Raw genomic sequence first — 16,987 nt, 5'->3', positions numbered from 1 at the left:
CGCTGAGCAGGCGACCGAAAGCATCAGTACTAGAGCTGTGAAGAGTTTCACATGGGTTTTAACAAAAGATGGCTTTGGGTTTCTGCTGTGGTCATAGCAGGCGAGGTCATTCAGACCAACCCTTCCACGAACACCGGAGTGAGGGAAATTTTCCACGTGCATGCTGTATGTCAATACTAGAGTTTATTCTGTATATTCTTAAAAGAAAATATGGGTGAATTTTGTTCTTAGGCTCAGAAAGGATTTCTGAAACAGTATATAAAAGCAGTAACCATTAAAAAAAATGTTGATAAATTCACTACATTAAAAGTACTCTTGTTTGTCTAAAAGACACCGTGAGGAAAATTCAAAATTGAGCTTCAAACAGGAGAAGATATTACCAATTCTTATATCAAATAAAAATTAGTTCCACAATATATAATCTAATATATATGCAGAATACATAAAGAATTATAATGAAATTTTTAAAAGATTAAGATACTTACATTTAGATTAACAGGCAAAATATATGAACCAACAACTCCCAGTAGAGGGAAAAACGGCCAATAAAGACATAAAAAGAGGACTTGATGGCACGGTGGATAAGTGCACAAACTGCAAGTCGCTCAGTCGTGTCTGACTCTTTGGGACCCCGTGGACTATACAGTCCATGGCATTCTCCAGGCCAGAATGCTGGAGTGGGTAGCCTTTCCCTTCTCCAGGGGATCTTCCCAACTCAGGGATCGAACCCAGGTCTCCCACATTGCAGGCGGATTCTTTACCAGCTGATCCACAAGGGAAGCCCTTGTGGATAATCCACCTGCCAATGCGGGGGGCACAGGTTCTGTCTCTGATGGGGGATGATTCCACATGCCTCGGAGCAGCTGAGCCCATTCACTGCAACTCCTGAGCCCTAGAGCCAGCAAGCTGCAAGCAGTGAGCTTGTGTGCCCCAACCACTGAGCCATGCACCCAGAGCCTGTACTCTGCGACATAAGGAGCCACTGCAATAAGAAGCTCAGCCTTGCAACTAGAGAGGAGCCCCCACTCTGCGCTAGAGGAGGCCCTTGTGCATCAGCAAAGACCCAGAGCAGCCAACACTACATGAAACAAACAAGCGAATACAGCCGTGTGTACTTGTCAAATAATTTATTTTTTAGGTTATACAAAGATGCTCCAGTTCACCAGCGAGCGGGGAAACACAGTTTTATCCAAATGAGACACCACTTCACCCTCACTCAGTTGGCAAAAATGAAGAGGTCAGGAAACCCCCGTGTTCGTGCCTGGGGCTCATTCTGCCGTCAGGGTGCCTGTCAGCCCTTGGGGCATGTGGGAAGGCACCGGCTCTCCTGTGTTGGCTGGACTCCCACGTATAGTCACCCCACATTCCCCTCTGGAATCTCACAGAGATGCGTCAGGACAGGTGGGTGGAGATATTCACAGCAGCCTCCCCCACTTTAGCAAAACCTGGAAAGGACCCCAAAGGCCAAGACAGGAGAAAGTCATGAAATGAGCCAGCACTGGCTGCACACAATGAGAATAGGTCTTAGAAACAGCTTTTGGTGGAAAAAAAGCAAATTCCAGGAGACCATAGAGTATGAAACTTTTTTTATACAAGGAAAACTAAATAAGTTGTAAATGTGAATAGTTGGATTCTAAAACGACAAAAACCAAGAGTCAGGTTGGCCCGTGATCTGAGCTGGGGGAGCAGGAGACAGGGCACGTGGCTGGTGTTGAGGGTTGGGCTGTGTCCCCCGATTGGAGCCCTGACCCCAGGACCTCAGACGTGACTTACATGGAGACAGGGTGTTTAAAGAGGAGATGGGTGTTAAACATGGTCATGGAACGGCCCTTCTCCAGTGTTACTGTGTCCTTACAGGAAGAGGAGATCAGGACACAGTCACGCAGAGGGACGACCCGTGAGGACGCGGGAAGAAGTCTGCAAGCCAGGGAGAAGCCAGCTCTGCTCACTCCTTTATGTTGGACTTCCAGCCTCAGACTGTGAGAAGAAAAATCCCTGTCATTTAAGTGCCTGCTCTGCAGTCTTCGTTACCATGGCCCCAGGAACGAATGCAGTCAGAGGGCGGTGGGGGGGTCCCTCCATCCAGGGTGGGGGTGCTGGTGGAGCGGGTGGCCCCCGGCTGCTGTTTTGCTGTTACCCGTGTTGTGGGTGCCACTCTGTCTGCATTCTGTTCCAGGAGAGAAGGGGTGGGGGCAGGGCCGAGCATCTGCAGCCTGTCTACTTGTAAGGGGGGGCTGTCCTGACACCCCTTCTTGCCATCGCCTGGGCCTGGGGGTCGTTCTTGGAGGTCGGCAGGGTCTTTCCCACACTCTGGCTGAACCTCGGGCAGTTACCTGCCTCCCAGGCCCTCTCTCCTTCACCTGTGGAGCAGGGTGGCCATAAGGGGCTTTGGAGGGCAGCTGTGAGTCCAGATCACGGTGAGAGGCAAGGGTGCTGCCCGAGGGGCCAGAAATGGGCAAGGGTGCGTCTGGTGCTGTGAGGAGGTGGGGTCGTCACCCCAGTGTCAAGAGTAGGGAGGCCATGGCGGGCTGGGCACGGGCGGGTGGAGGGCCTGGACTCATGCCAACTGTGTCCCCTGCCCTCTGGCTGCCTGCCTCCTCCAGGCAGGTCTAAGGGGACACAAGAAGGTGGGGATCCCCCACAACGAGACATGAAAATACAGGTGATTTCTCCCCGGGGGCCTTTCCAGGGCCACGGACCCAGCAGGCTCACAATCTGATCAGAACTCGGCCATGACCATGACACCCGCTGGTCCCCAGTCTGTTTCTGACACCCCTGAGTGCTCTGTGCTGGCCTGCTGCTGCTGCTGCTGCTGCTAAGTCACTTCAGTCATGTCCGACTCTTAGCGACCCCATGGACTGCAGCCTACCAGGCTCCTCTGTCCATGGGATTTTCCAAGCAAGAGTACTGGAGTGGGGTGCCATTGCAGACCCCTACTGTCACTGAGGTCTCATCTCCATGCCTGGCAGGCGCCTCTGTCCTGGGCAGGACCTGCCCAGCACCTGCAGTGAGCCACTCTCCACTCCTGGCCCCAGCCCTACCCCCAGTGCTGGGCACCCAGCTGAGGGGTGGCCAAGGCCCTCCGAAGCACATGCTGACTGGTGCCTGCAGAGACCTACCCTAGCCCGGAACTTGGAAGGCAAACACCCAGCTGCCCAGCGGAGATAAACCTCTCGTGTGTGCGCCTGCAGGTGCTCCCTGTCCAGGGCAGGTGGCCTCCCCCACTACAGACAATACTTTCCAGGGGCCTGAAAAGGGCCAGGCTTGGGCTGCAAGGCTTGCCTTAGCATCAGAGCTCCAAAAGGAGACAGAGATGGGAAGATTCACTTTGAAGAGAGGATGGGGGACAAGTACAGAAACCTAGACGGTGCAGAAAATTGGCTTGGCCATTTTAAAGATTTCAGGAGAAATTGTATATAACCACCTCAGAAGCGAGGGTTTTCCCCCAGAATCCTTCCTCCCGACGTGGTCTTCACCCTTGACAAGCCAGCTTCGAGTACACATTCCTGTTCAAGGGGAGGGAAGTGTGGCCGTGAAGGGGGTGCTGAGGGCAGAGCATCAGGCGGCGGAGACCCTCTCAGGCCCTGACACTGGGTGGACTCTTCCCTGCTGAACTCTGGACTTCCTTGGAACAGAGAGCTCTTGATTTCTTCCAGTGTCTCCCTTTAGGAATGGAAACATCTGTGCTATGCTTGTCCCAACACTGCATTTTGGAAGCAGATGACTTGCTTCTAGAGTCACAGGCCCACCAACGGAGAACTTTGCGTCAGGCTGGGCCAAGCCTTGAGTCTCACCCAGACCCGAGCACACGATGGGCCAAGCCTTGAGTCTCACCCAGACCCGAGCACACGATGGGCCAAGCCTTGAGTCTCACCCAGACCCGAGCACACGATGGGCTAAGCCTTGAGTCTCACCCAGACCCGAGTACACGAGGGGCCAAGCCTTGAGTCTCACCCAGACCCGAGTACACGATGGGTCTTGCACTTCTGAGCTGATGACATTTAGACGAGATTTTTGGACTCAGAGTTGAAGCTCTAATGGTGAGACTTCGTGGATGCTGGGATGTAGTGAATGTATTCTGCACGTGGGCTGGGCTTAGATTTGGGGACCAGGCAGTGGCCTGTATGACCTTATTTGGAAAGAGGGTAATTAAGTTAAAGATCCTGCATTAATGTGTTCATATGCTGAGTTGTGTCTGACTTTGCGACCCCATGGACTGTGGCCCGCCAGGCTCCTCTGTCCATGGGGTTTCCCAGGCAAGAATACTGGAGTGGGTTGCCATTTCCTTCTCCAGCGGATCTTTCCAACCCAGGGATCATATCAGTGTCTCTTGCGTTGGCAGGTGGATTTTTTACCACTAATACCACACAATTATCCTACATTAAGGTGAGTCCTAAGTCCTATAACAAATGTCCTTTTTTTTTTTTTTAACAAAAAAAATTTATTTATTTGGCTGTGCTGGGTCTCTTCGGAGAAGGCAATGGCACCCTACTCCAGTACTCTTGCCTGGAAAATCCCATGGACAGAGGAGCCTGGTAGGCTGCGGTCCATGGAGTCGCTAAGAGTTGGATACGACTGAGCGACTTCACTTTCACTTTTTACTTTCATGCATTGGAGAAGGAAATGGCAACCCACTCCAGTGTTCTTGCCTGAATCCCAGGGACAGGGGACCCTGGTGGGCTGCCATCTATGGGGTCGCAAAGAGTTGGACACGACTGAAGCAACTTAGCAGCAGCAGCAGCAGCAGCAGCAGCTGGGTCTCTTGGCTGCGGCATGTGGGATCTAGTTTCCTGACCAGGGATCGAACCTGGGCCCTCTGCATTGAGATTGCAGAGACTTAGCCACTGGACCGCCAGGGAAGTCCCACAAATGTCCTTGTAAGGGAAGAAAAGGGGAGAAGACACAGGTGAAAAGGTGACGTGACGATGGAGGTAGAGCTTGGAATGACGCCTCTGCGGATCGTGAGATGCCAGCAGCCGCCAGGAGCTAGAAGAGTCGTCTCAGGGCCTCCAGAGGGGACCGCCCTGCTGACACCTTGATTTCTGGCTTCTGGGCTCCAGAACCAGAGAAAACACCTTTGCGCTGTTTTCGCCCACGAGTCTGTAGTCCTTTGTCCCAGCAGCTGGTACACTGGGTGTCTGATGAGGTTAAGCGCTGACTGTGCTGATGCCTGGTACCATGACAACAGCGGGGAAGGATTCCTCCCAGAGGCTGTGGGGCCTGTTCTCCGCGGTGCATTTTCCTCTCCTGGTTCTTGCTCTCTGGAGTCACAGAAGCCGGGCAGCCCTATGACCTCGAGAGTCAGTACGGTCACCAGGCAACCCAGTCACCCAGCACTCGGTCCCCACATCCTTGCTTCCACATGGCCTTTGTCCCGCGTCCCACCAGGGCTCAGTCTGATGTCCCTGTGGTCAGGGATGACCTGGTTTTCTACTTCCTGCTGCGAAGGGGACTCATGGATCCCCCACATGTGTGAGCAACTCCGACTGGAACCCTATTTGGGCTTGCTTCCTGTTTCCTGGGGTCCGTTCTGGTATGTCCCCAGCAGGAAGCCGTGCATTCAAACTGAGCCATCTGAGGGGAGCTTAATAACAGGGACTATTTACAAAGGTGCAGGCAGCGTGTTAATTTCAGAATGAGGCTGTAAGACAAGGTACACATGAGAATGGGAGACTGCTAACAACCACATCCTCTCAGGAAGCACAGCTTTCTGGATGAATTATAGGCTGATGCACATTTATGCTAGGGTTTCAGGACCTGAGCCGTGAGTATAAATCAGACTCCTGCTGCTCTGCACAGGCCCTGTCTAAGCGGGCCCCAGCCGTCCCCCAGAGGCACTGGCCACTTTCTGTCCTTGCACACTAACTCATTTCAATCTCAGGGGCAGTGTCCTCACAGCTCCTGGGCCCCAGGCCTTCACCAGGTCACCAGCTGGGACCCCTGCGGGCCATCCCAGCTGCGGTGGTCCCGTGACCACGCGCTGCCCAGGATCCGGTGCGGGTGCTCCACGGGCAGGCTGACGGGGACACGTTTCTCTGGTGACTGCGCCACCCATAATCTCCTGTCACTGGCATAGCGCGGAGAGGACCCTGTCCTCACCCCGCCCACCTTCCTGTTCAGCGTGGGGAACTCGCCTCCCTGGGGTTGAACTCAAGGTAGGATGCACTGCCACCTTATGCTGTGGCAAGTGCACCCCCAAACCTCAGTGACTTCCCACAGGGGCCAAGTTCTCCCTTGTTCTGCTCATCCACTGCTGGTTGGAAGGTGGTCCCCCAGTGATCCGGACTCCTTCTGAGCCAAGGGGCGTGTGCGGCCAGTCTGGACACTGGCCCTAAAGTGTGGCTCAGAAGTGACCCAGATCACCTCTGCTCACCTTGCATTGTTGGTCAATCAGCCCACACTGGTCAAGGGGCTCCACGGAATTTCAAAGGTGGAGTCGGGGACAGGCCTAGTCCTACCGCGGAGGGAGGAACAGCCAAGACTGAGAGACACAACCTGCGGGGGTAGGGGTGAGGCGCGGGGCGGCTCCAGGGCCAGTGTGGCTGAAGGGTGTCCACGGAGGAACGGGGGGCCCTGGGCAGGGGGCGGGGGCAGAGATTCGCAGGTCCTCGCGTCCTGGCTTGTAGGTCGGGTGGGTGGTCTGCCCTCATCCAGGGGCAGCAGAAGCCCTTTCGGGACTTCCTGGGGAAGGAACCTAAGGAGGCGAAGGCTTCCAAAAGTCAAAGTCAGAGAACTCAACAAAAGCAAGCCCTCAGTGACCAAGTGTCAAGCACGCAGGGCTGGGTGGTACCGGGAGCCATCTCCGTAGGCCGTCTGCTGTGCTTTACCAGCGAGGTCTCTCCTGGCCCTGCGATGGGGGTGCGGGGAGGTCAAACCGAGCCTCGACAGCCCCACTCCTCGCGCAATATGCCGCACACGGCTCCCGGGCCGGCCCGAGGCGCAGATATGCTCCGGGAACTTCTCGTCCCGACCCGTGCCCGGCCGGCCTCACTGAGAGCCCGACCGGAGGGAGACCCAACCACAGCGACCCAACCAGGGGATCCGAGGGCGCGGGCGCAGGTGCTCAGCGTCGCCTCGACCCCGAGCGCGCCCGTGCGTGCGGGTGCGCGCGAGCTCGCCGCGTGGTCTGGGCCGGCCGCGCGGGCAGGGGCTCCCTCCCCGGGCCCGCTCCCGCCGCGCCCCTCTTTCCCTGCGGCCCTGGTGCAGCCGCAGCGTTGAATCGGCCCCGGACGTGGGGCCGCAAGGCGGTGATCTGGCCTTGGCCTCCGCACAGCCGTTTCCCGCTGCCCCTTCGCGGGTCCCGCGCGCGGCCTCGCCAAACTCAGAACCTCAGGATGAGGTTTAAGGTGCCCCGGGTCGGGCGGCAGCAGCTCGCGGGCCGCCTTTATCCACCAAGGCCAGAGGGACCCCTTTCTTGTCTCCTGTCTGTGCCGCCGCGGCGCTATGCGCGGCACCCGCCCCGGCGTGGTGGGCGCGGGTACCCAGGGCAGCTGGAGGGCTCTCGCTCAGGCCCTGCCCCGCCCCGCCCCCGCCCCCGCCCCGCTCTAGCTCCGCCCCTAACTGGCACCGCCCCCGGCTCCTGCCTGCCGGCACCGCCCCCGGCCCTCGCTCCGCCTCGGATCCTGCCTGTCGGCCCCGTCCCCTCACTAGCTCCGCCTCCGGCTCCGCCTTCCGGCCTCGCCCCGCCCCTCCCCAACCCCGCACTAGCTCCGCCCCGGCTCCTGCCTGACGGCCCCGCCCCTGGCCCTCGCCCCGCCCCGGCTCCTGCCTCCCGGCTCCGCCCCCGCGCTAGCTCCGCCCCGCGCTAGCTCCGCCCCGGCTCCTGTCTGCCGGCCCCGCCCCGGCCCCGCCCCCGGCCCTCGCAGTCGGCTGAGCTGACCGGGCTGCCGGGACCCGGGAGCGCCGAGCTCGGGGCGCAAGGCGGGCGCTGCCTGTCTTTCCCGCTCCCGCTCCCCGCCCGCCGGGCGGGCCATGCCCCGGACTCCGGCCGCGGTGCGCACTCCGGTCCGGCCATGAGGAGCGGCGCCGAGCGCAGGGGCAGCAGCGCCGCGGCGTCCCCCGGCTCGCCGCCCCTCGGCCGCGGGCGCCTCGCCGGCCCCGACGCGCCCCCGGCCCCGCCGCCGCCCACCTCCGGCCAGCCCCGAGCCCGGGACTCCAGCGATGCCCGCGCGCAGCCGCGCCCCCTGTTTCAGTGGAGCAAGTGGAAGAAGAGGATGGGGTCCTCCATGTCGGCGGCCGCAGCGCGGAGGCCGGTGTTTGACGACAAGGAGGACGGTGAGAAGGGCCGCGCGGCTGGGACCTGGGGAGCGCACTGGGGCCCGCGCCGCCGGGGAGCCCGCGCGCTCTCGCAGGGGGGCTGCTGCGGGAGGGTTTCCGTGCCTCGGGGCACCAAGGTTCCCGGGGCGGGAAGACGTTCCGGGGCGTCTCGGTTTCCGAGGAAACTCGCGGACGGTGCCTGCGGTGCCCACGCGCGTCCCCCGTGTCCGGCCGCGGCGCGGCGGGCGGAGCAGGCCCTCCAGCCGCGGGGAGTGAGGGTCGGTGGACCCCACTGCAGCCAGGGCGCTGTGTCTGCGTTTTCCTTTACTGTGCGGTGCGCGCGCTCGGTTGCCCCTCTGCACCTGAGGGGTGCCCAGTTCGCCAAGGGAGACACCCGACCACAGGTGGCGCGGGGGCCCGGCCCTCGGAGTTCTCAGAGCCGGCGACCGCGCAGCGTGGCTCCGGGCGTGCCCACCTTTGCACTCAGATGTGTGGTGGAGGCTTGCCTCTGTGCGAAAAGCTTCCCTTCTGGGAACTAGTTTGCCCTGAGTTCCCCCTGCAGGTAAGGCTGGTGACCTGGAGGTGGGCGCCAGTGGGAAGCAGGAGACCGAGGCAGGCCTGTGGGCACGCCTCCCTGAGCCCTGCTGGGCACAGGGCTTTTCCCTTAGCACCCCCGGGGGAGGTGGCAGTGCCCGCCCCTGAGCACTGTGACACTTCCAGAGGCAAGCATGCAGCTCTTCTCTCAGATGTCATGCAGATAAGTTCAATGCTATAAGATGACACATTTGATTTTTTTTGACATTTTCTTAAAATAGTAAAATATGCATTTTTCATTTGTAGGCAGCCTGCAGCGGGTAGGATGGATCTTTTATAATTTTAGAGCACAGCTTAGCCAAGGAGCCCAAGCTATTTATTTCTGATAAATAATTTAAGCATTATAGGAAATTACAATACTATGACCTAAGGCCAGTGTTGGAGAATGTGCAGCCTGGCGGCAGTCCTCACAGAGGGAAGGGGAGCCTGCTGCCTGGCAGGGTGGGGGAGGTCTGGAGGAAGCTGGGTTCCAATGAGCCGGGTCATGGTCAGCGGAGAGGGGGCCTGGGTGTCTGGACATGATCAAGGGGCGAGGCCTTCAGGACCGATCACGCCCGCACAGTGTATTCTGGGGAGACCTGTCTTTGTGTTCTGAACTTTAGGGCACAACTTACCGCTGGGGATGTTTCATATGTTGCATGTCTTTGAGTGTAAATATTCTAAGTGTAGAAAGCCCAGGGTGAATTAGGAAGGAATCAGGAAGCGACTGCATCCAGCTCTGGCTGTAGGGGCAGGATCAGAAGACGCCTGAGAAATACATCTGATTTCAGGACCCGCGGGTGTCGGCCCAGAGCCGGCCCTCTCTCATGTCTTTGCATTTTGCTGTCCAAGGCAGAAAATGCAGGCAGAGAGGCATTGATGTAGCCCAGTGGCTGCCTTCAGCTTCGAACAGTAGAATTTTACTACCTGTTCAGAGGGTTAGGTTTCAGAATCCAAGGAACATTAGAGGCAAAAAGAGCACAGAATGCATCTGTGGTTCTTGAATCTGATTTGGGAATTATTTCACACCTTCTCCCCCCTCCGCCGTCCCCATTCGCCTGAAGCAGGACAGCAGAGGTGCCGGCTATTCCGGGCTTGTGCAGGTGGGAGCTGGCTTCGGCAACAGGTGCACGCTCTTCAGCACACGTGCCTGTCAGTCACTCGCCCACCCCTGGGCTCGGTGGCCAGGTCTCCAAACTGAACACCTCAGGATGAGACCTAGCTGGGCTTTGGTGAGATTAGAGGGCCAGGACTGACCCTGGGTCTGGTCGCCGTGGATGCGATCCTGGGGGCGGCCACTTTATTCCAGTTTGATTCTGTCTTTGTGCCATCGTCAGGGTGCACACGGCTCGGGGATCACAGTACGTGTTTGCAAAGAAAATGTGTGCAGCTCTTGGCCTGAAGGCTGTGGGTTTGTTTACATGGAAAGAGCAGGCTTTGGAAAGGAGGAGGGCCGGTCTTCCAGGAGGGCAAGGCTGCACCCCACCTTTCTCTGAGGGCGGGCAGCTGTCCTCCCCGGACAAGGTCCCACACTTCTCGGCCCCGTGGCGGGTGAGCCAAAAGAGGTAACAGGGCTGTGCTGAGGGCTTGCGTTTACTGGGACTGCCCGGTTGCCATGGTGATATGAGACCTTCTGATGAATTTTTTAGATTAAAACACCCAATTAGTGTATCAAATTTGGTATGCAGAGAAAAAGAAAAAAGAAAATAAGAGTGCAGTTTAACGGTGTGCCAGGTAGATGCCAACTGAAAAGCAGAATTGTGACTCGTCGGGCCTTGAAGGTCCCGTGTCCCCAGGGTGTCTGAGCCTGTGATCAGCCTGTGCTGGGCCGTGTTCAGAGTCCTCTGGGCCTCCTCCTTGCACTGGGCCCTTTCCCTCTGCCCGCAGCCCCGCGCCTCCACTTGTCCCACCCTCGTGGCTTCGGGAGCGCTTGATTCAGGGGTGGACCTTGCGGGGCCTGCAGTCTGCTGCTCTGCCCAGCCTGCCGTGTGCTGGTCAGACGCCCTCATCCCTCTTGTCTGTATGTCTTCCAGCACCTTCCCCAAGCAGCTGGGTGACAAGTAACCCGGGGTGGGGGGCACCTGCCCTTCTCGGCAGTCTGGCTCTTCTAAAGCCTAACACGGAATTAGGTTGCAAGTGGGGAACAACCGGCCATCCGGGGGGTTTGCCTTCACCTGGAGACCTGGAACTAAAGCTCCACGGGGTGGCAGAGGGCCAGTCCTCGGCGTGCAGGGTGGGGTGGGCGGTAAGGTGGGGCTTGGGGCTCCCGGAGTCTTGTAACCTTTTATGAAACTTATAAAACCTGTCTTAAATTATAGAGGGATTAAAGTGTACAAATTTCTGAAAAGTTTAGACTTCCCTAAAATTGTCCTAAATAGGAAAACCGAGGCTTTGGTAACTTTAGCCCAGAAAGGCCTCCGAGCTACGCCTGCCCCAGCCCTCCCTAGAATGCACTCACACGTCGGTCGTTTAGAGACACACTTTATGGCTTCGGTGCAGAAATGGGATCGTGCTCCATTTATGGTTTTGTCTAAACCTGCTGTTTTTACTTAGCGAGGTGTTGTGACGTCTCGTCGATCTAAAGGATCCCTTGTTGGCTAAATTTCCAAGGGCTGTTCTTAGTCCTGTGAACTAGACTCAAAGGATGCTCTTAAAAACTGTGGGTGCCTCCCTGCCCCCAAATCCAGGTTGGATTTGTTGGAGGTGGGGCTGGGGGATGCTGGAGCTCAGGGATCAATATGTAAACAACTCAGCAGCGAGTGTTCTTGTGTGTTCATTGTGGTACACGCGACATTGTTTCCTTAGGGCACGTTCCTGGGGATGACATTGCTGAGTCAGGAGTGCACACGGAAGGCAGCTTGCTGCATCCGCCAGCTCCCTGGGGACGAGCTGTCCTGGGACATGCCGCTGTCCCGGATGCTTGTTACACGGTGGTGACCCAATGGGCGTGGCTGTGGCAGGTGCGGGGTGCCCGGAGAAATGAGGAGGTGGGGAGTCTGGTGTTGGACAAGGAAGCATGACTGTGGTGAACACGGAGGGCGGGAGGAGAGGGGAGGAGGGAGGAGAGGGGAGGAGGGAGGAGAGGGGAGGAGGACGCCCTCCTGTCTCCCCTCCCTGCCTCTGAGTGCTGGTGACAGCCTTGCTGTTTGACCACCTGAGAGCCTGCATCATTGCTTTGCTCCCTGCTAAGGTTGGCCATCTTTTTCTGTCCATGTTTGCATTCTGCTTTCCTGAGTCGCCAGCGCCTAGCCCTGCCCTGATGAGAGATGCTTGTTCAATCCCTGGGTCGGGAAGCAGCCCACTCCACTGTTCTTGCCTGGAGAATCCCATGCACAGAAGAGGCGGCGGGCAGCAGTCCATGGGGTCTCCGTGGCTGCGGGGTCGTTCATCTTTCTGTGCTGCTAGTTTTTTTTTCCCCCACGTGCATCCACCTAATTTTTGTGCGGTCAGATTCATCAAGACCCTCCTTCCTGGGGGCTTTCCGCCTCCGTGTCCGGTCACGCCCTACGTGATGCTCCCTCCTTCCTGGCGGCTTTCCGCCTCCATGTCCGGTCACGCCCTACATGATGCTCCCTCCTTCCTGGTGGCTTTCCGCCTCTGTGTCCGGTCGCACCATACGTGACGCTCGTTCAGTCAAAACCCTGTACTTTCTTCTAGTGCTTCTGTGGTTTCACTTTTTCGTTGCGACTTTTGGTCATTTTGGACTCACACTGGACACAGTGAGAAGGGCTTTTCCTCCCGCGGGCCCTGTACGTGCTTAGACTGGGCACATTCATTGCCTGTTTTTGTTGAATTGTGAACAAGATCTTTGCACCCGTCACGTTCCACGCTGGTTGGTGCTGGTATGAAGGAAAACTTAACTTTCAAAGATGTCTGTCCTGAGTGTGGTTTTCTGCGGAGGCTCCTCATGGCTCTTGAGTTGATTTTCCCAGACTTCTTGGTTGGTTGGTTGAGTCACCTGCCAAGAACGACTCGGTGACTTGAAGGTGTGTATGCCAACCCTCCCTTGCTGTGGTGACTGGAAGGTGTGTGTGCCAGCCCTCCCTTGCTGTGTGCCCAGAGCTGGGGGCAGCGGAGTGCACAGTGCTGAGCGCGGGGGCCGGCCCAGTGGTTCTGAAGCGTCAGTCCGGCCCTGTCACTGAGTCCTCGTCCAGCGGCGCGTGGACCTGACTTACAATAGGTGCCTCTCCCTTCCCTCCCGACCCTGGGGAGCGGGGCTGGCCGGGGCGGGGGCAGCTCTCTGTGAGGCCCAGGCTGATGGCGATTCACCCCCTCCCCCACAACGCGGGGCCTTGGTGGCAGAAATGCAGTGGCTGCAGAGCCTGGGGTCCTCTACCAGCCAGCGGGGGTCCCCGGCTCCCCGGTGCGGGGCCGGGTGTCCCGGGGGCTGTGGGGCAGCCCTGAGCTTGACGTGTTTGCGAGGCTGACGAGGCTGGTCCGGGATGGACCGGGGACTCGCTGTCGTGCTTTTATGTAACAAATGTCAGCTCTGAGTGTCTATCCATCTGGCTGTGTGTTTTAAAATGCTAAAAATAAGTTGATTTTCTTTTAAACATTTAACCACCCGTCTTTCCAGTTGAGGAGGGCTGCAAGGATGCACGGGAGGTGAGCCTTGTCTGGGGCTGCTCTCTGAGGATGAGCCCTCCCGAGGCCCCAGGTCGGTCGGAGGGAGGCAAGGCGTTTATTCGGAGCAGGGTCGGGGCGGCTCGGAGGAGCTTCCCAAACTGCCAGGGCCCCCAGTGCCTGGGACCCTGTGAAAGTGCAGATGCTGGTTTGTCGGGCCTCGGGTGAGGCCTCGGGTTCTGTATTTCCATCCAACATCCCACCCACCCCGGGGAGGGCAGCGGCGCTAGGTGCAGAGGGGACCCGCTCTGGGTGGGGGGCTTGGTAAGGACAGTGTGGGGGGCGGGGACCGGGGCGTGGTCCCTGGGCAGCAGCCCCGAGGCACAGGGGCACCAGGGTGCTGCCTGCCCGGCGCTCCGCGGGGCGATGCCGTTGGCCACGGGCGGCACCTCGTCTGCACGCAGGCTGGCTCTCCCTGCCGAGGGATCTCTTCAGTTTTGCTCTTATTTCCGTGTTGCTCTTTTTCTCTGCCGACCACGTGGGCACACGCACTTGGAACAGCAGTGGCGCTTTGGGTCCTGCGTTTGCAGCCGATGCCACAGCCTGAACTTCTTCCTTCCCTGATGAGCACTCAGCCTCCGCCGACTCCCAGCCAGCCTGGGGGAGGCGTGTTGCCAGAGGCGGGTGGCTCAGGGCTGCGCCCACCCCCGGCCACTGTGTCCTCTCGTCCTGGCTGCTCTGACGGCCCAGCCCTGCCCGCCTGCCACCCCCAGCCCAGTGGTTCCCCACTCAGGGTCTGTGCCCCGTGGCCTTGGGCCAGATTCCCCTTTGGGTGGAGTGCTCAGAACCAGATTTGGTGTTTGTTCTTCTGACGTCACGTTTCCTGTCCAATCAGAGTTTTCCTCCTTGTGTGCTTCTCAGTCCCTGCCTTGCTCTGCCGTCTCTGGATAAATCTATGGAGAGGGAAGACTTTGGTGACCAGCATCTCTACTAGGTGGCAAGAGTCCAGTGGACACTGGACCTTGCTGCTCCCGACAGCTGTTGGCACGCTTCCTCTAGCCCTGTCCCTGCTTCCCTGGGGCGGGGGGAGGTGGTCACCCGTCACCCTCTCTAGACCTCTGTCCCGCCCCAGGGGGTGGACGCACGCTGACCGGCACCCTGGAGGCCACAGTGGGCTCCTCTCTCTTCCCTAAACGCTGGCTGTGGCCAGCATGCAGAATTACTTTAATGCTCAGAATCTGAGACAATTGGGGAGAAGCTACAATTAATAAAATCATTGTTATTTTTAAAAACCAGGATGCCTGCTTCATCATAAGCTATTTTCTCATTGACCTGAAATCTCTTATTTAGAAACCAGGGTGCTGGGCAAGATCAGCGTGCCCCACCCAGCCCCTAGGTCACTCCCCCCACCGCCCGCCCTCCACACCCCCAGGTGTGACTGAGTGTGTGGTGGCCTCCAGCACTTGGCCGGCGCAGGCCCCGCAGAGTCGATGCCGTGCAAACCCGGCTTGCTGTTATTTACATCCTGCAGCCAAGGAGATGGTGTGGGTGGGCGTCCGTGTCGCCCCCAATTTATTGAAAATAGCCAAGCGCTTCCTGTTTCTGGGGTGTAGACGCGCTCTGTCTCCACTCGCCAGGCGGGACCTGTCGCTGACACCCGGGGCGTGCCGCGCCGTGTGCTCGGGTCTGGAGTCTGCTGGGCTTCTCAGACACGAGTCCCCACTTCCTGCTCCCGCCCTGCGGGGTCCGTGGTGCTGGGTGCTGCTTCCCAGCCTCCTGCCTCAGACTCGGGCCCTGGGAGCCAGGAGCGGGATCTTGGCCCCGGCCGAGCACCCCAGGACGGTCTGTTATCCGCGTGTGTGCGTGCTCAGTCGCTTCAGTCGTGTCCCACTCCGTGCGACCCACGCACTGTAGCCCACCAGGCTCCTCCGTCCATGGGATTCTCCAGGCACGGATACTGGAGTGAGTTGCCACGCCCTCCTCCAGGGGCTCTTCCCAGCTGAGGGATCAAACCCGCCTCTCTTATGTCTCCTGCACTGGCAGGAGGGCTCTTTACCACGAGCGCCCCCGGGCAGCCTGTTTGCTCTTTGTGTCTGGTGGTAAACAACCCCCAGACTCAGTGACTTAGCAACAATATTTATACTGTGTTTCCTGATCCTGCGGCTGGGAATCTGGGCGGGTCACCTGCTCCACGTGACATCCGTGGAGCTGGGAAAACCTGCTGGCCTCCCCATCACGGCCCCCTGGTCAGCTCAGTCACCCGGGGCTGGTGGCAGGCTCAGCGGGAGTCGTGTCGCTGGTGAGGGGTGGCCCCTGGGGTCTCAGCTCCTGTGGGGCGGCTGCCCCGTCAGTTATCTGTGACCACGTACCGCGTTGCCCCCAGACAGAAACGGAGCGGCTGGACGCAGCGACATCAGTGCGTCTTTTTGGGAGCTGGCCGCTCGGGTGGCCCGGATTGGGGCTGCGCTGGGCTGCGGGGGCCACACGCGTTTGCATCGTCCTCGAGTCCCCTGTTTCCTTTTTATTCTTTGTGTCAAGGTCATCTTGTGCCTGTGAAGTCCTCTTTTAGCTCCTTAGGCAGACAGCACGGGGCTGAGAGGAGGGCAGAGGGAGAGGGGCACAGAGAAGGCAGATGGGAGGGGTGAAGAGTCACGAGCTGAAGGAAGGGTGGACCCAGCGCCCATGTCGGTGCCCGGCTTGTGCCCATGGCGTGGCCCTGCCTGGCGTTGGCCCAGAGGGGCAGGTGGGCAGCTGTGAGGGTGGTGGCCGCCCTCCGGGACAGGACGCTGAGCAGGGGGCCTGGGCGCTTTTTCTGGTGGAACTCGAGTTGGACGGGGGTCCTGGGCCGTGTGGGGCCCGCAGCACTCAGAGCTGCAGACAGGAAGTGGCTTGGTCCCCGCAGAGCCCCAAAGCTGGACCTAGTACAGACCCTGGGGGTGGGCGGGGCGAGGGGGAAGGGAGTGAGAGTTTGGGGCCAACGCCTGCTGTCCCCCGTCAAGCATGACCGACCTCACTACATCTACTCAGCCACGGAGCGCCGCGGACCCGCTCCAGCCCGGAGACGCGCCCCAGTTTGGGTGATAGATGATGCAGCTGGCCGTCCAGCCGCAGATGCTGCTGCTGGGTCATCTTTTATTCCTTTTAGCTTTTTATTATATAACGAAAGGTGACAAGAAAAGTATTAAGAAATTCGGTGTCTTATGTAATCTCAGCGCTAAGACAACCATTGGTGCCTTCTCACACCCCCTTCCAGTCCATACTTGGACACTCACGGAATATATGTGACTTTTAAAGTAAACTTTATTTAGGACATTTTTAGCTTCACAGAAAATTTACAGAAAAGTCATGAAGGTGGCGCAGAGGGTTCTTACATATCCTGCACCTCATTCCCCTGATGTTAATGTTAACATAGTACATTTGTCACGACCAGGGAGCCAGCGGGGAGACGATACTGTACTAGTCAGGGCTCTCTAGACAAACACCAGACAAATAGAATAATAACGTGTGTGTGTGTGTGTGTAAACGAACATTTTTGTTGTTCTGTCCCTTAGTCGTGTCGGATTCTTTGTGACCCTGTGGACTGCACCACGCCAGG

At 58.4% G+C, this 16,987-nt stretch overlaps 1 protein-coding gene across 1 annotated transcript in view; it reads left to right on the top strand.

Annotated features, from left to right (window-relative positions):
* The first annotated feature begins 7,873 nt into the window (after nt 1-7,873).
* The window catches only part of STK32C (serine/threonine kinase 32C), a 70,502-nt gene continuing 61,388 nt past the window's right edge, over nt 7,874-16,987 (top strand). Inside the window, exon 1 of the mRNA XM_061403909.1 lies at nt 7,874-8,274. Within this exon, the coding sequence (XP_061259893.1) occupies nt 8,013-8,274 (262 nt within the window). The 5' untranslated portion in view covers nt 7,874-8,012. The remainder of the gene's footprint in view (nt 8,275-16,987) is intronic.

Source organism: Bos javanicus, chromosome 26 (assembly GCF_032452875.1).
Source record: "Bos javanicus breed banteng chromosome 26, ARS-OSU_banteng_1.0, whole genome shotgun sequence".
In the NCBI taxonomy this organism is placed as follows: Eukaryota; Metazoa; Chordata; class Mammalia; order Artiodactyla; family Bovidae; genus Bos; species Bos javanicus.
This window is presented reverse-complemented; position numbering and strand designations above follow the sequence as displayed.